The sequence below is a fragment of the Trachypithecus francoisi genome, unplaced genomic scaffold (assembly GCF_009764315.1).
Source record: "Trachypithecus francoisi isolate TF-2019V2 unplaced genomic scaffold, Tfra_2.0 Lachesis_group18, whole genome shotgun sequence".
NCBI lineage: Eukaryota > Metazoa > Chordata > Mammalia > Primates > Cercopithecidae > Trachypithecus > Trachypithecus francoisi.
Window position 1 is genome coordinate 65,334,537 of NW_022681463.1, and position 19,028 is coordinate 65,353,564.

General features: G+C 46.9%; 1 protein-coding gene across 1 annotated transcript in view; it reads left to right on the forward strand.

Annotated features, from left to right (window-relative positions):
* The first annotated feature begins 466 nt into the window (after positions 1–466).
* Positions 467–19,028, forward strand: part of TMEM272 (transmembrane protein 272) — a 34,641-nt gene continuing 16,079 nt past the window's right edge. The window contains exons 1-2 of the mRNA XM_033177643.1: positions 467–671; positions 7,804–7,884. Of these exons, the coding sequence (XP_033033534.1) occupies positions 554–671; positions 7,804–7,884 (199 nt within the window). The 5' untranslated portion in view covers positions 467–553. The remainder of the gene's footprint in view (positions 672–7,803; positions 7,885–19,028) is intronic.

Sequence of the window (19,028 nt, forward strand, 5' to 3'; positions counted from 1 at the left end):
GCCTGCTTCAGGTCTAAGAAGGCCACTGTTAAAAAGTGTATGACATGGGGCACAATTCGGCCTCCCTGTAACTTCATTCAGCCTCAGATCTGTCGCCGGCAATGACTAGGAATCAATTTAATCCCTTTTCTAGGTGGCAGTCCTCGAGTCCATACGGCACCTCTCACATCCTCAGTCCACTTTGAGTACCTTCACCCTATTTCCTAAGCAGCCGCTGTTTGGTCCTCTCGTCCTTGTGTGCCACCAACATGCAGGAAGAACAAGGGGTGAGAAGGGGCTCGCACCAGAACTAAGTCCCTAGGTTTAGTGCCTAAGGGACTGAAATGAAATGTTTCCCGTGGGAATTCCTAACTCCAAGAGGTCGGCCATCTTTCCACAGCTCCTGGGGTGGCTCTGCTGCCCCCCTGCGGGCCTAGGGAACACTGCAGGGGTATGAGCCGGCGGTGGGGCTTCTCTCCCCACACGTGGGAGTGGGAAATGGAGAGAACCCGCCCCTTAGAGGAAAAGCCACGAGCTGCTGTTGTGCTGCGGGAGAGAAAGGGAGAAAGAAAGCATGCAACAGGGAGTGGGAGCCCCAAGTGAAGAGGAACCCCACAGAGTCAGGCCTGGACACCCGGACCACAGAGGTGCTGAGTGCTGCCCGATTCTGGATCCCACTCTGCTCAGCTCAGGTGAGTCCGGCAGCCCTGGACAGCCTGTGAAATTGGAGAGACAGTCCTAGCAGAGGGTTTCTTAAAATCATTATCAGGAAGATGCCAATGTGCTGATTTATGCTTCCTGGAAAGAAAATGACTGTATTGTGGAAGTGCTTTTCTTAATTGTGTGGCGGGAAAGAAAACAATCTTCACTGAGTCTAAGGCAAGTGGGTTTTCTGGAGAAGAGAACAATTGTAAAGGAATAATGACTGCAGGGCGAAGGCACGTTGTGTGGGACTCTTAGAAACAACCTGCCGGCTGCAGGACAGCGAGTGGGGACCACAGACGTCACCTCCGTGTCTTACGTGTTGGGGCTTTGAGCAAGTGGCTTTGACTTGGTCATTTTAAAGGGGTGGTGGAGCTCAAAGGAAGTGCATTTTTCATTTCCTAGGAGCCAAACAATGAAGGCATCCTAGGGAGGTTGTGGAATGACTCTGAGACACAGTAGGTATGCAATAACCTCCACTGAATTCATGCATTCGGGCATAGTTAGGAGAGAAAACAGCACAGGTTACATAGAGAGCTACAGATAAGAAAGGACTGTGTCCTGAGCACCCAAAATGTTTGTTGGAAATATTCAACAATACTAGTTAACATCTGCTTTGAAGGAACAGGTATGGGGATGGTTAATGTCTAATATTCAATGTTATTCAAAACCAAAAGGGAGTCGGTCCTCACAGTTGATTTAGGAATAAATAGTTTAATTTACCAAGTCAATCATTAAAAACACAATCTCATATATATATATATATATATATTTATGTGTGTGTATACACGTACACACACACACACACATATATATATATATATGTTTACTGTTGGTTCATGACACAACTCAGAGGTTAAAAAAAGGTAGAATTTTACAAATTTGAACTTTAAAACTGAGAACATTAGACAGACATAGAAAGTTTCTCAGATCTAGTCCTATTGGCATTTTGGAGCAGATAGCTCTGTTGTTGGGGACTGCCCTGCTCCTTGCAGGATGTTTTTCAGCATCTCTGGTCTCTTTATCGACAGCCCTGCCCCAGCTATGACTATTAAAAATGTCTCCACATATTGCCAAATGTGCCTTGGGGGTCAGATCACCTCTGGTTGAGAACCACTGAGATACATCAATTGGATTGAAAATTGAAAATGCATTGAGCATGTCATTTGGCAAATATTATTGATTAGTTCCCATCGTGCCCTTTATTATCACTCAGCTGCTAGGATAGGAAGCAGCAGGAGCTATTATCACTGCCCTTCTAGGTGCAGAGGCAGGTGTGAGACACACAGTTCTATCACAGCATGCACAAGGATGGACTTGTAAGTCACTGCTTGTTCACACTGGAGAGAAGGTACTGCCCAGCCTGTTACCCCAATCTCTTCCTGTTTCGGATTTCTAACAAATAAGAAAACTTTCTATCAAATAAGAAAAAAATGTACATTTTCTTAGTAGAAGGTATAGAAATGGACTAAAATCTGTGTCGTTACAGATTTTAGTCAATCATTAAATGGATTGCATTGACATGAATCCATCATTAGTACGTATTTGCTCTATTGGGCATCTCCTGCTGTGGAGGGACCCTCTCCTGGAAGAGCTGCCACTTCAAAGGGCTCCAAGGAATGTGCAATTTTTTGTGAGTTGTTCAAGTCCCCACCATAATAGTGAATAGGTCTTTTGTAGCATATTTGAATCTGCAAATTCACACAGTGAATTCTGTGAATCAAAAAGTAGATTCACTGCTATTTTCTCAAATTGCAGCTTTCTTTGTGGGCTTCCTCTGAATTGAAATAAATCCGTATCATGGGTCATAAAAACCAAATCACAAAGGGGAACATACAACTGGGAAATGAGTCTAGAAAGAATTGGCAATATCACTGGCAATCAAATATGTAAATTAAAATAATTAATTTCCACTTTTGCCTATGAGAGTAATAAAAATGCATTAGTCTTTCAGCCACCCAGTGCTGGTTAGGTGTGGTGAAACTGCCACTCTCATATTGCTGGTGGCACTGGAAATGGATACAACTCATTTAGAAGTCAATTTTACCTCAAAGCCAAAAAGTTGCTTATTCTTTTTAATTAAATAACTATTCCAAGAGATCTATATGTGCATAAAACAAAGCACTTTTCATGGAGAGACATGTGTCTTAGAATTAGTTATGAGTGGAAAGTAAATATCTAACAAGATATAGAGAAATATAGTTTGATATAACCTACTCTGTGGATTATAATTCAGCTGCAAAAATGAGAGTTCTGAAGACCAAATGGTGACAGAAAGAATGCTTATGTCAAAATGTGATGTGTTCACTTAATGTGCCTGATTATTGCAACCATGTAAAATTTGTGTACATGCACATATGCATATGTATATATGCATATACTTAAAAGAAAAGCTCCAAAATACTAGCAGTTGTTGGGCTAGAAGTTCTGCCATTGTTTATAATGACACTAATGATTTTCTTTTCTCCATGATCTAATTTTTCTGAATTCGCTTTTGTAATTTTTAAAGAAAATATTCCAAAAGAGAAAAATATTGCCTACCACCATCACATCATCTCTCTCTTTTTTGTTTTTGCTCCCTGGTGGACTTACTCCTTCCTGCTCATCTATCCCCTACATGCTACTTTTTAAAAACCTCTGGACTTTTGGAGAGCAAACTACTTTTCATTTCAAATAATACTTCTTGAATTTTAAGAGGGTTTAAAAAGAAGTCTAAAATTATAATGGTAAAACCTGCTAATGGGGGAAAAGGCAAGGCAATATTTGGGTATAAAGTGGAAATGAAAATACTTCCCGCCGGGCGCGGTGGCTCACGCCTGTAATCCCAGCACTTTGGGAGGCCGAGACGGGCGGATCACAAGGTCAGGAGATCGAGACCATGGTGAAACCCCGTCTCTACTAAAAATACAAAAAATTAGCCGGGCGCGGTGGCGGGAGCCTGTAGTCCCAGCTACTCAGGAGGCTGAGGCAGGAGAATGGCGTGAACCCGGGAGGCGGAGCTTGCAGTGAGCTGAGATCGCACCACTGCCCTCCAGCCTGGGCGACAGAGCGAGACTCCGTCTCAAAAAAAAAAAAAAAGAAAATACTTCCCACGCCTGCCTGCGACACATTCCTACCTACCCCTACCCCGGCCCCAGTGGCCCCATATCCCTGTACCTGCCTTCATAGGGAACAGTTATTCACAGTGGTTTACTGTTTATGCTTCTGATCTTTTTCCATGTGTTTACATAGATCTGCAGACATTATTACATGCATGAGGTCATATGATTGTGTGTGTGTGTGTGTGTGTGTGTGTTTAACATTGTATTCCTTGTAAGGGAAGTTGAACATAATATGCAAAGTTTGTCGGCCAACATTTGGGACTGTACCTGGGAATTCTGTCTTCCCTTTCTGGCTGGTTGCCAAAGCTGAGTTCTACTGCCACTGCTACCTGTCTCTTAGGGAACATTCTTTGAGGTGTGACAGAATTAACAGCACATCGTTCTTTTTTTAGTTCTCATCCATCTTGCCAGTTTATGAAAATAACAAGCTTGAAGGAGTAAGAGTCTCCTCATTTATAAAATGGATCTAATACCTGCACCTTGTGTTGGTGTGTTCTATTGGCTCCCACCTCATGTGGTCTGATATTATTATCAATGAAGATATCACTGTTTTTCAGATTGATGTTTCTATATTATTCACAGTTAGTGGCTAAAGGGATCAGCCAATTTAGGATATTTGAATTAAAAAAAAATGTATATGCAGCTCTATATTACTTTTTGTGGTGAAACATTGTTCTTCAGGATTCACAGGAGGCTAAAGTGTGTGCCTCTTACCCCAGGGAATGGCCCAAGATAGAAATGTGTTGTTATAATGTGACACAGACAAATCTCGTTAGCTTCTGCAAAGCTGCTGTGGATTTGAAGACTGGAATGTCTTGGTTTGTAGGCACTGATAGAAACTGTTCAACACATTTCAAAGGAATTTTCTAAATCAGTGGAAACTCTACCATGCAAGTATAAAGAAATGGCTCTTATGTCTCCTCTCTCTGTTTTATCCCTTTGGTGATCCAGGAGAAAAATGCTGCGGTTCGTGAAGTACACACTGTCCCTGTTATGTGAAGTGTACTCTCTGTGTTCCATAAGAAGGGTGAGGAAAGGAGCCGACCTTCCAGGCCTTTAGGAGCCATGATGGGCCACGGCCCCTTTAGATAACTGGGCTTATCATTGGGTCCAGGAGGACCCACTGTTCTTCCAGGCAGGGTTTTAAGTGGCTTAGCTTCTGTGACACCCCTGTGGCAATCAACCTGATGAAGTGTGGACATCAGCAATAAATCTGTAATTCATACAGTAGCTATTTGTCCATGGCTTGGGGCCTACTTGCTGTGTAACAAAAGGATGTGCACCTGGCAAACCCCATTAGGCCAGAGAGCTGGTCTCATTTTACCTTGATCGGTAGAATGTCAGAGTCAAAGGATGCGGAAGGAGGCTGTGGTTTACTCAGGGCTGCGGTGTTCCTGGATTTTCTGTGTGTAAGGACACCACAGCCACAGTTTTTGCAAGGACATTGTGGGGGAAAATGGAGCCTTGTGAAGAGACATTTGAATAGTAGTTAATGGAATTATTCATTAAACATACTGAAGACCTACTGAAGACCTACTGCATGCCAGGGAGACAAGGACTCATGTGCATTCTCCACAGTTGCTTCCAGGAGAAGAGTGGGCGGGGGAGCCTGCGTCAGGAGGCAGAAACAGCAGAGGGACCGCTTGAATCCCAAGTGCTGCATTTGGGATTCCCAGGGTTTGGGGGGTCAGAAAACCTTGGGTGCTCAGCCCTGGCACTCTGTGTCCCATCATCTCACTGCAGTCAAAACTGTCAAAGTCCATTCTGGTTAACAGAGAGTAGGCACCTTAAGTTTGGCTGATCTCAAAACACCTGGATTCCAGTCTGGCTGTGTGATCTTGGGCAAGCCCTTCACTTTTCTGACCCTCCGTTTCTTCATCTGTAAAATGGGGATAAGAATCTTTGCCTGGTTAAATAGGATCAAGCATGACAGGACTGACCAGGAAGCCACCGTGATCTCCTTGCTTAGTCCCTGACTCACTTTGGGAAGCCCTCCTTTCCAGGTTTCTTCCCCTTTATATTCTTGCTCTGGGTGAAGTGGAGAGATTCCGGGCTTTGAAGGCACAAAGTCCAGGTTTCAGATAGAGTCTCTGAGGCCTCATTTCAAACCCCAGTTCTACCACTTACTAGCTGGGTGACTTTGAGCAAACAAATTGATCTGAATCTTGGTTTTCTCTGTAAAATGGGGCATACCTGCCTCTGGAAGAACTAGGGAGACTAAATGAGGTAACGTGGAAGACCTTGGCAGGGCGCTGGTGATGCGCCTTTGGTTGGGGACTGACTGTCTCTGGTCACACTGCCTCCTGCTATAAAGGTCCTGCTGACACAAAGCCAGGTTTTGAGCATGACATGTCCTAGAAGGACAGTGATGGGCAATAAGAACCCCGAATCTTAGCCAAACTACCCTGCCTGTGCGCTAGCAGTGGATCAGCTACAGAGAGAAGCTGCGGGCTGCACGGCTCCTGCCTGCAGGCCCATGCTGACACTGGCGGTGGAATGACTCGCCTGCTATGAGCCACAATTCTGGTCAAGGCAAGCTCTCCTTCTGTCATCATGACCACCTCTGCCCTCAGACTACAAATCTTCCTCATCACAGCCTGTTCCCCCTGCCCTAAGCTCTAGTTCACCCAGGAGGGCCTGCAGGTAGTGCTACTAAAATGCTGTGGTCCCCTGGTTTGCAAACCCCTGCAATATGAGAAAAAAGGACCCTATTAAATTGTGCTTTTTTTTTGAGACGGAGTCTTGCTCTGTCTCCCGGGCTGGAGTGCAGTGGCCGGATCTCAGCTCACTGCAAGCTCCGCCTCCTGCGTTTTTTACGCCATTCTCCTGCCTCAGCCTCCCGAGTAGCTGGGACTACAGGCGCCCGCCACCTCGCCCGGCTAGAATTTTTGTATTTTTTTAGTAGAGACGGGGTTTCACCATGTTAGCCAGGATGGTCTTGATCTCCTGACCTCGTGATCCGCCCGTCTCGGCCTCCCAAAGTGCTGGGATTACAGGCTTGAGCCACCGCGCCCGGCCTAAATTGTGCTTTTAAATGGAGCCACAGCTACTCTGGACAGGTTCCTGGGGAGACTTTGTGAGTGAAGTAAGGATGTCTGCCCCAGATCCTGCCTGGATCAGCCAGCCACCATGGAGGTCCTACTCCCAAGCACTGAAATGGTGGGAAGTGGTAGAACCACGAATACCCAGCCTCAGGGACAAAGTGACTCCCTTCCTCTCCTAATATCTTTACAGGGCTACTTCATTTTACCAGACAGGAAACTTTGCTGTCTTGAGGAGCTGGAGTTTTTCTGTGGATTTAAAATGTGTATGACTATTTCTTCCAAGGAAGGAAAGCCCTTTCTCTCCATGTCAACCAATTTGCCCAGACCACAGCAGGTCCACAGGGGAGCCGGGGTGGCGCTCCAGGCCGCTGGGGTCTCAACCCAGGCTGCTCTGGTCAAGGCCATGGTTCCCCTTCGGCTTGGACCCTGGGAGAGTGCAGCAGCTGCATCAGGAAGTGAGGGGCCCCTTGCTCTGTACCTGGATCCATACCTGGATCAAGTGTGGGCTCTGCCAGTTGCCAGCTCTGGTCTTAGGGTGAATCTTAAGCTCTCAGGGTCTCTAAGGTACCATCTGTAAAACACAGTCAATAACACTTCCCAGATAGGATTGTTGTGGGATTCAATATGAGATGGCCTATTTAAAGAGTTAACACAACACCTGGTGCAGCCATTGCTCAGCAAGTGAGAGCTCTTACCATCTCCCCCTCCAGACCTGTCTCCAGCCAGTCTTCCTGGCTGGTATCACTGGTCAAGCTTCTTAACCTCCCTGAGCTTGGTTCCCTCGTCTGTGGAATAGGGGGTCTTTTTCTCAGCCCCGCTAACCACTAACAAGGCCACACCTAACACTGGCACCCAGGCCCCCCTGGCTGACTGAGACCACCCTGCAGGCCACCACTGACATGCACAGAGGGGGTTGGTTGTTGGTGCTGAGTAAATCCTTCCACCATCTTTCCTAATGAATTATTTTTGATCCTCAGAACTTTGTCAGCGAGCAAGAACAATGCCAGGAGGTCTGGAGAAAACGTGTCATCAGTGCATTTCTAAAATCGCCAGCAATGGTGAGTCACAGCTCTGAGAAATGCCCTGGTTTCGTAGGATTGGGAGCTCTGGGATCACCCGGTGAGCTAAAGCTGGAGTGGATCATATGGGTGGGCTGCGCTTGGTTTGGGGTGGCCCCAGGGTGGTAGAACTGGGAAAGACAGTGTCCGGCCCTTTGTTGGCTGCCTTCTCCTTGCACTCCTTACCTATTCACCTCTAGCTTTCCATAGTTCACTGTATGTGTTTTCCATGTAATATGTGTTTGAAAAATATGTATGTGAATGGAGTCACTGCTACAACCAATGTATGATGGCAGCCGTGCTGGGCAACATGGCGGGCAGTGTGACACTTTGGACCTGGGTAGCTTTCCCTTACTCCTGCCTCAACCTGTCTCCTTACTAAATTGGACGTTTCCCCACTATCACCTGCTGGGGCCTTTGTGTCCAGAGGGACTGGACCATATTTCAGAAGGCCTAGTCTCTCTTGTGTTTGGAATATCCCAAAAGCGATCCCAAAATCAGATCCCAGGCCTTGGGGGTCCCTGGGATGAAAGCTTTCACATCGTGGTGAGATGTATGGTCTTTTACAGATGAAATGTGAATAAAGGGAACATTGTGGGAAGCCTTAAGCAACTCATCTCCAAGCACTAATGTCCGGAAGCAGCAGTCAGTGGGTAGTGGTGGACTAAGGTGGAGGGTCAGCAGAACAAGGGGCTGACACCTTTCCTTACCTGTACTTACCATGTCCTAGCACACACTGTCCACCTCCCACCTCTCCTCCCGTGACGTTTCCCGCACTGCTGCATGCCAGCACCTCCAGCAGTGCCTGACACACAGAAGGAACTCAATAAATAGGCACTGACTAACTAAGCAGGTAAATGAGTGAAGCGCCGGCTCCCAGATACAACTGGCCTTCTCCATTCGCCGATGGGCCTGGTGCCCACCTCATTCTCCTAAGGCACAGCCCTGACATTTTACTCCCAGGGACAGCTCTAAGGGCCACCCCCCTTTCAGCCCTGGAGCACACCTACTGCTGTGGGGGCCAAAGTGGGACAGTGGTGCTGGAGCCTCTGCCCAGGGCCTCTGCTGCTCTGGCAGGATGAAAACTCATAGGTTTACTGCTGGCAGGGAAAGGAGACACCATCAGCTATATTGTTGCTCTATATCTTCGGGAAATTAACCACCACCACCTCCCCCAACACACATCCTACCTGTTTATGCAACAGAAGTGCTGATGGCAACAGCAGGTTGGCAAGAGAAGAAGTATTATGCTCAGGGTTTCCCAGAAAAAGGGATGTTTCCTGACTGCACTGTAAATCTGCAGGTCAAGGTCTAGGCCAGCCTTGGCCTAATGATGGCCTCCTTGATTGCTGAGATTTCTGCCCTCGTTGTATGAATAACTCCATCTTCAGCGAGCACAATGGCAAGGCCTCCTAACTGCTCTTGCTGCCTCTTGCCCCTCCCCTCAGCACCTCCTCTCGGAGGTCCTTCACTGCACAGTGACTCCCCGTTCCTGCAGAATGAAACAGAAGCTTCTGCTCTCTTGCAAAACCCTTTGTGATTGGGTCCCTGTTTACCTCTTGAATCACTCCTTCCCTTCTCACTCTGGAAAATCCAGCCAGACAAAAACATTGTAGGTTTCCTAAAAACACCAGCTTCTGTTTTCCCCGTGGGCCTTCCATCATGTGGGTGAGGGAAAAAGAGCTGAACTCCCCCTTTTATAATGAAGCCACTCCAATGATGACGTGAACCCACTTACTCTGCTCCTAGGGCCTGATCACTTCTCATTTAGGCTCCACTTCCCAACACTTTTGCATTGAGGATTGAGTTTCCAACACATGAACTTTAGGGGACACTTTCAAACCATAGCACACAAAGGAGATATGACAACAAAATGCAATACTTCACCCTAGATTGAAGCCAAGGGCTTTATTAGGTATCAACATTGGAATATGGATGGCAGAGTAAACATTGTATCAATGTAAATTTAAGAAGCTGAGACTGTACTAAGGTACTATATTAATAAGAGAATATCCCTATCCCCAGGAAATGCAAACTGGGATTATTTCCAACTAAAAAATTTAAAAACTTAAAAAGCATGCAGATGGAAACCTGAGTGGCAAGTATCTGAATGTTTGCTCTATTACTCTCTGTATTTGTATGAATGTTTAAGAATTTTCATAATTAATATGTCTTTTAGAATTTAGGGTGGGAAAAATTGGCCTCCTTGGCCTGATCCCAGACCTGATAAAATAGTACATAGATGCAAATGCATGTACCGTAGTGTTTTCCTTTCAAGTGACTTCTAATTTTTCTTCTGTCTTATTTTCTACATTTTCCACATTTCCTATAAAGCTACATACTTATGTAATTAGAAAATAAAAGTTTTGGCTGGGTGCAGTGGCTCACGCCTGTAATCCCAACACTTTGGGAGACCAAGGTGGGCAGATCACGATGTCAAGAGATCGAGACCATCCTGCAACATGATGAAACCCCGTCTGTAGTAAAAATACAAAAAAAATTAGCTGGGTGTGTTGGCGTGCGCCTGTAGTCCCAGCTATTCGGACAGGAGAATCGCTTGAACCCGGGAGGTGGAGGTTGCAGTGATCTGAGATCGTGCCACTGCACACTCCAGCCTGATGACAGAGTGAGACTCCGTCCCCAAAAAAGAAAATTAAGGTTTTATTTTTACTTTATCTTATGCTTTAAGAACAATCTCCAGATATCCCCGTTAGATTGGTTGGTGCTGTCCCTATCCACATGTGGAGTTTGCTAAGTGGTGGCAGCCTCAAAGGAATGGCTTGTTTATCTGGTCGTTCATCCAGGGAGCAGGGTGGTCTCTGTGCTCTCAGACCCCAGCAAGCCACCTGCGGGAGCTTTCTGGAGCTCTCTTGGGCCACTGTGCAGCCTTGGCTCTCAGCCTCCCCATCTGGCACTCTCTCTGTCAAGCTCTCTGCTGCGGCACATTTGCTTCCCTGCGGCCTGCTGCCACCCTGGAGGGTCACTTCCATCCCCGGGCAGCAGTGAAATCTTGATGAATACGTGTGCAGCGTGTGCAGCGGACTCCAGCCCTCACAGGATAACTCAATTAAACGGACAAGTGCAGTGAATCCAGGTCATTGCACCTGTCAGCGGGTCCTGGGAAGTCCCCTTCAACTCCACTTGGAGACAACAGCAGAGAAGGGCCCAGCAAAGTCCATGTTCAAGGGGGACACCAGGAGAAAGACCTTCTGCTCAGGCCTGGATGAAGGAACCGTGACTCTAGGTGGTGTTTGCAGGCCCCCAGCTGTGAGAGAAATTTACGCAACTCAACATACTAAACAGACAGTGGCAGATTTTATTCTACAACACTGGCCAGGAGAAATAGCACATTAATTTATTGTTCATGAACTTTTAAAACTTTAAAACTTCTTCCTCTCTAAATAAAATTCATTTGACTCTGAACTCCTACTTGCCAGAGTACCAGGAAAATCAGTCCTGGGCTTGTGGGTCACACAAGAATTCAAGTGTGGGAGTTGCAGAGAAGGAATCACGTTTTCCTCTTTTGGGGGTCTGGGGCAGGGTGTGCTCCTGCTCTGTGGAAAGCCGTTATTTCCTCTACAGGCCCTTTGTGCAGTGTTCAAAAGGTGGCCTCCAGCAGGGATAGCTTCCAGGACACAGTTTAGGAGTAGATCGTGCTTTTGTTGGAAGAAAAGTGCACCCCTCTTCCAAGCGAGAGGATTTCCAACCTTCACTCAGCCCCAGAGCCTCACACAGGCCCTCTCTTCTCTGCACAAACCACACAGCAGCACGCTCTGTCCTTGCTATCAGGCCAGCACCGGTATCAAGCTTGAGATGTCAGGGTTTTTACGAGCCTGGGGACCTGGTGCCGCCTCCCTAGGTGCTTCTAGTAGCAATTCCTTTTGAATATTGCAAGGAAGGGGCCACCAACCCCAGGTTCCACCCTCAGCAGCCCCCTCTTCATTGCTCCTCCTCTTTGGGGACTTCCCTGCATCCCTTTTTATTGGGACAATCCCATAGAATTACTCTTCGTGGGCTTCAAGAAACACAAGGTTGCCCTCTCTTTTCAGGGATTAGAGAAAGAGATGGCAGCATCAGTATTGCGGAAGGGTCCAATATTTCTTACTAATTCGTCCTGTTATGTGAACAGCTGAAAATCTCAAAAGCAGGCAGTGGAGGTGGTTTTAGAAACCCATAATCCAGTTCATTCTCCTGGCACATTAAATGCAGTGAGTTCTGAACCAAATACATCCTTTCCCTAAAGCCCCTCCTCTTTGTGTCCCTCACATTTCTCTCAGTGCCCCCACCATGCTTGTCACCCAAGCACAGCACTTCAGTCATTCTTTTCTCCTTTCTTCCCTTCATTCCCACACCTAGTGGGTGCTCAGGGGCCTGCCAGAGCCTCACAATTGCTCTCCAGGCTTAGTTATGCAACAGCCACTTCACTGGTCTCTTCACCCCCAGGGCCACCCCCTTTAGTCCCCATTTTCTCCAAAGGTTCAGCTTTGATTATGCCGCTTTCCAATTCCAAACCCTACAACTGTCTTTATCTTCCTAATGAAATCCAAATAACCATATGCAAAACAGAAATGCCCTCTCTTCTCAATATCTAGTTTCCATCTGATCTCTCTCTGTTTTGATGGATGATGGACGCTCAGTTCCATTTCATGATTTGCCACTCCCCCAAACCACTCTGAGTGTCTCTGTCTCCCAAATCTTTTGTTTCCTCTGGGTTTTTTTCCTTTGACTGAAAAGCCATCTTCCCACAATTCAGTCCATCAAAAATCCTACCCATCCATCAACACCCAGTACCAATATCACCTCCTCCTTGAGGCCTTCCTTGATTTCCTGGGGACTCTTTCCTCCTCCAGGCTTCCTTACTGCTTCATGCGCTGCCCCTGCTGGTCCATTGCACACACTGATTTGTACTGTCCCTTGGGTGCACATCTCATCTCCCTTAAGAGCTCGTGAAGTCCTCATTGCCGAGGCTTCTCATGCTCACTTTGCATCTACCCAAACCTTGGTCGAATGCAAGAATGAATAGCTGAATATCTATAAAGAAGTTCATCTCTGTTCCAAGTAGATGAAGTGCTAATAAAAATACCCCCTCATGTAAATTGCTATTAGCTGTGACCTCTGGGGACTAGTGGGTGGCTGTGGCAATGCAGGGTGCTGGTGCAGGGCTGGAGAAGAGGAGTGGGTGGAAACATGAGGCAGAGACAGAATGACTGAACATACCAGGAGAGGGCAGAAGTGGTCTGGGTGACTGGGGTTTGGACACCATTACAGATACAGGGAGGTGGAGAGGGCAGTTTGGAAAGAGGAGTTTAGTTGGAGTTTCTCTTCCTGCACTCTTTGCCAGTTGCCTTCTAGGTATTTGATAGCTCAGTGGAACCCCGAAGTGTGGTGTTGCAGAGAAAAACTGCTGGGTCCTGGTCTCAGTTTCTGCACTAAACTGTCTAAGCAAAAGATCTGGGGATACGTTAATACTTGCTATTCATAGGAATCAGACTCTGGAGATCCTTGAGAACAGACCAAAAGCTACCCACTTTTCCTACCAAGATTACCCATTTAAAAATGCATTGAATTCTCCCAGCTACCTATTTTGACTGATAACTGGATGGCAGCGTATCTTTAACACCTGCTACCATGCCGCTCCCTCCAACAGTCATGGGCAGCAGCAATCAACAGCCGTGAGAGCAGCCCACCCTGAAATGCACTGCAAGAGGGGAGTGAGGATCTGGAGCCAGCAACCCAAAAGCCACCCTGAGGAGGGCACCCTTCCCAATGTTCTGTCTTTTCCCAGCCTTCAGTAAATCAGGAATCAGCTTATCTGTGTTCTTGGCATAAATAATGACTTGACTCCAGCGTTTTGATTCTAATATCCTCCCACTATTGCTCTAATTTTGAATTATTTTCTCCTTTGGGACCCTCAAGTTGAGTTTTTTTTTTCACTCAGCTCTTTCAAACTGACTTTCTAGATGGAGACTCTCATGGTATCAGAAGCCAGAATGTCGCACTCTGAGTTGCATTGGAATTGGTGCTCAGTAGACCAGAGGCAGTACAGTATTAACTAGTGGTGGTCACTGCTGTCAAGCCGCTGCCATCGCAACAGCGGCATCACCAGAAGGCTCAGCCTCTGTTCCAGAGAGCTCCAAAGACTGAGGATGGGTAACCAGATGCCCCAGGAGGCAGGGAGATCAGGCGAGAGTGGGGCTCCCCGATTCCTGACGGTGGTTTGGGTGTCCTTATTAGGAGCAAGGGGTAAAGAAGGCCTCATGCCAGTAACTACTGATGACTTCCATCCCAGTGGATCCTACAACCTAGCCCAACCCCAGCACCTCACACCACGTTGAGCAGACGACTCTAGGAAGCTCCTGAAGATTCTCTAGCCAGCTTACAGAAACAGGCTACTTCACGATCACCTGGGAGTTGCTTTTATTTTATTTTATTTAGATGGGGTCTTGCATTGTTGCCCAGGCTGGAGTGCAGAGACAGGATCATGGTTCACTACAGACTTAAACTCCTGAGTTCAGGCGATCCTTCCATCTCAGGCAGCCTCCCCAGTAGCTGGGACCACAGGCGCACCACCACACCTGGCTAATTTTTGTATTTTTTGTAGAGACGGGGTTTTGCCATGCTGCCCAGGTGGATTTCAAACGTCTGGTCTCAAGAGATCCACCTGCCTCAGCCTTCGAAAATGCCAGACAGGTGTGAGCAACCATGCCAGGGTGGGAATTGCTTTTAAATGCAGATTCCCAGGTGCCATTTGTCTGATCCTGGTTTGTGAGATCTAGAGTGGCCATAGACCCTGAGAGTCATGGCTCTGAGGTGCAGCCAGCAAAAGTGAGCCTCATTAGACTTTGAGCAAGAGCGAGCCTCTTTAGCCCTAGATCGAGCAAGAGTGAGTCTCATTAGACCTTGAGCAAGAGTGAGCCTCATTAGACCTTGAGCAAGAGTGAGCCTCATTAGACCTTGAGCAAGAGTGAGCCTCATTAGACCTTGAGCAAGAGTGAGCCTCATTAGACCTTGAGCAAGAGTGAGCCTCATTAGACCTTGAACAAGAGTGAGCCTCTTTAGACCTAGACCTCGAGCAAGAGTGAGCCTCTTTAGACCTAGACCTTGGGCAAGAGTGAGCCTCTTTAGACCTAGACCTCAAGCGAGAGTGAGCCTCATTAGACCTCGAGCAAGAGGGAGCCTCATTAGACTTTGAGCAAGAGGGAGCCTCATTAGACTTTGAGCAAGAGTGAGCCTCATTAGACCTTGAGCAAGAGTGAGCCTCTTTAGACCTCAAGCAAGAGTGAACCTCTTTAGACCTAGACCTCGAGCAAGAGTGAGCTTCATTAGACTTCGAGCAAGAGTGAGCCTCATTAGGCTTTGAGCAAGAGTGAGCCTCATTAGACCTCCAGTAAGAGTGAGCCTCATTAGACCTCGAGCAAGAGTGAGCCTCATTAGACCTCGAGCAAGAGTGAGCCTCCTTAGACCTCGAGCAAGAGTGAGCCTCATTAGACCTCCAGTAAGAGTGAGCCTCATTAGACCTCGAGCAAGAGTGAGCCTCATTAGACCTCGAGCAAGAGTGAGCCTCATTAGACCTCGAGCAAGAGGGAGCCTCATTAGACTTTGAGCAAGAGGGAGCCTCATTAGACCTTGAGCAAGAGTGAGCCTCTTTAGACCTCAAGCAAGAGTGAACCTCTTTAGACCTAGACCTCGAGCAAGAGTGAGCTTCATTAGACTTCGATCAAGAGTGAGCCTCATTAGGCTTCGAGCAAGAGTGAGCCTCATTAGACTTTGAGCAAGAGTGAGCCTCATTAGACCTTGAGTAAGAGTGAGCCTCATTAGACCTCGAGCAAGAGTGAACCTCTTTAGACCTAGACCTCGAGCAAGAGTGTGCTTCATTAGACTTCGAGCAAGAGTGAGCCTCATTAGGCTTCGAGCAAGAGTGAGCTCATTAGACCTTGAGTAAGAGTGAGCCTCATTAGACCTCGAGCAAGAGTGAGCCTCTTTAGACCTAGACCTCGAGCAAGAGTGAGCCTCTTTAGACCTTGAGCAAGAGTGAGCCTCTTTAGACCTCAAGCAAGAGTGAACCTCTTTAGACCTAGACGTCGAGCAAGAGTGAGCTTCATTAGACTTCGAGCAAGAGTGAACCTCATTAGGCTTTGAGCAAGAGTGAGCCTCATTAGACCTCCAGTAAGAGTGAGCCTCATTAGACCTCGAGCAAGAGTGAGCCTCATTAGACCTCGAGCAAGAGTGAGGCTCATTAGACCTCCAGTAAGAGTGAGCCTCATTAGACCTCGAGCAAGAGTGAGCCTCATTAGACCTCGAGCAAGAGTGAGCCTCATTAGACTTCAAGCAAGAGCGAGCCTCATTAGACCTCAAGCAAGAGTGAGCCTCATTGACCTTGAGTAAGAGTGAGCCTCATTAGACCTTGAGCAAGAGTGAGCCTCATTAGACCTTGAGCAAGAGTGAGCCTCATTGGACCTCGAGCAAGAGTGAGCCTCTTTAGACCTAGACCTCGAGCAAGAGTGAGCCTCATTAGACCTAGACCTCGGGCAAGAGTGAGCCTCTTTAGACCTAGACCTCGGGCAAGAGTGAGCCTCTTTAGACCTAGACCTCAAGCGAGAGTGAGCCTCATTAGACCTCGAGCAAGAGGGAGCCTCATTAGACTTTGAGCAAGAGGGAGCCTCATTAGACTTTGAGCAAGAGTGAGCCTCATTAGACCTTGAGCAAGAGTGAGCCTCTTTAGACCTCAAGCAAGAGTGAACCTCTTTGGACCTAGACCTCGAGCAAGAGTGAGCTTCATTAGACTTCGAGCAAGAGTGAGCCTCATTAGGCTTCGAGCAAGAGTGAGCCTCATTAGACTTTGAGCAAGAGTGAGCCTCATTAGACCTTGAGTAAGAGTGAGCCTCATTAGACCTCGAGCAAGAGTGAGCCTCTTTAGACCTAGACCTCGAGCAAGAGTGAGCCTCTTTAGACCTTGAGCAAGAGTGAGCCTCTTTAGACCTCAAGCAAGAGTGAACCTCTTTAGACCTAGACCTCGAGCAAGAGTGAGCTTCATTAGACTTCGAGCAAGAGTGAACCTCATTAGGCTTTGAGCAAGAGTGAGCCTCATTAGACCTCGAGCAAGAGTGAGCCTCCTTAGACCTTGAGCAAGAGTGAGCCTCATTAGACCTCCAGTAAGAGTGAGCCTCATTAGACCTCGAGCAAGAGTGAGCCTCATTAGACCTCAAGCAAGAGTGAGCCTCATTAGACTTCAAGCAAGAGTGAGCCTCATTAGACCTCAAGCAAGAGTGAGCCTCATTGACCTTGAGTAAGAGTGAGCCTCATTAGACCTTAAGCAAGAGTGAGCCTCTTTAGACCTTGAGCAAGAGTGAACCTCTTTAGATCTTGAGCAAGAGTGAGCCTCTTTAGACCTAGACCTCGAGCAAGAGTGAGCCTCTTTAGACCTCGAGCAGGAGTGAGCCTCTTTAGACCTAGAGTGGTGATCTAGAGAAGTGAACTCACTGGATGAAGCCAGGGTGCAGCCTGAGAACAGGACCAGGGAGTAAGGCTGCATCCACATGGGAGTTAAGGTGTAGAACAGTCTGATCTCTGTTCAGAGACCATGAGAACCACAGTGTATACCTCACCTGTTGTTTTCTCGATTCTTCATTTGATTCCAAAGTAGGGGCTGAAATAAAGGGGAAGCCTGGGTCTCCTTCCCTCAGGAATGGAAAATAATAATAGTAATGATAATGGCCAGGATTTATCCGTGTTTATTATGTGGCAGACCCTGCGTTTAGTGCCCTACACAGATTATGCGGATTATGACATTTGATGATTTTGGTAAGTCTGTTAGGAAAGTCTTGTAATCGTGCCCATGTTTGCAATGAGGACATTGAAACCTCAGAGGTTAAGAGTCCTGCAGTCCATGCTGCAGGTGGTGAGGAGCGGAGTGGGCTGTGTCTCAGGTGGGCTGTGTCTCAGGTGGCCTGGCTGCAGGTGGTGAGTCTTTACAGCCTCCTCCAGGTGGTCATTAAGAATGTTCTGGCCCTGGCCATCTCTCTCAGCCCTGCTGGGAGGTAGTGAAGGGGAGGTAACGTTTTGCTTCTCCACTCTTAGGGCTTTTCAGCTGGGCCTGAGAATTAAACTCACATAAGACAGATTAACAGGAGAAAAGCACACTAATTTAGTGCAAGTTTTACGTGACACAAGAGCCTTTATAAGAAGTGGAAACCCAAAGAAATAGCAAAACCCAAATGCTTTTATACTTGGCTGAACAAAGAGAGGTAATTGCAGGAAAGGAACCAAACTATGTGGGGAGGCTAAGGGAAAATAAGAATGATTTTGACAAGATCTGTTTGTACAGAATTCTCGTGGTCTCAATGTCCCATCCTTGATGATAAGAATGGTGCTTTCCTCTGGTATAGGGAAGACATCCTCTATGCGGGGCTTTTATTTCCCACTTTTAAGAAGGAAAAGGGGAGGGTCAGGGCACCTTTCTTCCATCTGCTATTTTTTAAGTGCCTTTAGCTCCAAATAGCCTTTATGCCACAGCTGCATAGTTTGGGGTGGCATATTCTGCCACGCTTCAGTAGGGAGCTTGGGTGACAGGTGCCTCGTTGGGGACTGCTCCATTTCTTTGTGTCACTCACTGCCTGGATTATATATGTGGCCAGGTGGCACCATCTGCCTTAAGCTTGCAGCACAGGGAAGGATTTTCTGGAATCCTGATCACTTTTTATCATCCTTATAACAAGCTCCAAGGTCAGAAATACAGAATGGGATTCAGCAACCTCTTGACTTTCTGTCCTTTGTCAGCAAGAAATTTCTTCCTTGACCCCCACTCTAAGTTGAAAATTAAAACAGATGTGGCTAGACTAGATTAGCTGAAATTCTCTCTAATTCACCACACCTGCCAGCAGCACTGTGTCACCCGTGACCAGCAGGGCCCCGGAGTAAAACAAAAATACAAAGTACCTTGTTCAAAAAGCAGGAAAGAAGCACTGTTCAAAGGACTAAAATATAAAAAGCTTTTTCCTTTCTTTTGCAGTCTCTCTTTTGGCCTTTTTATTTGCTATTTAATGTCATTTTTAAGTAGGGGGAAATCAAAATGTGTAATTATTAGTATATATTTTACCATTCATCTTAATTTTGTATAATGCCAGTTTTAAATGCAACTGTAAGAG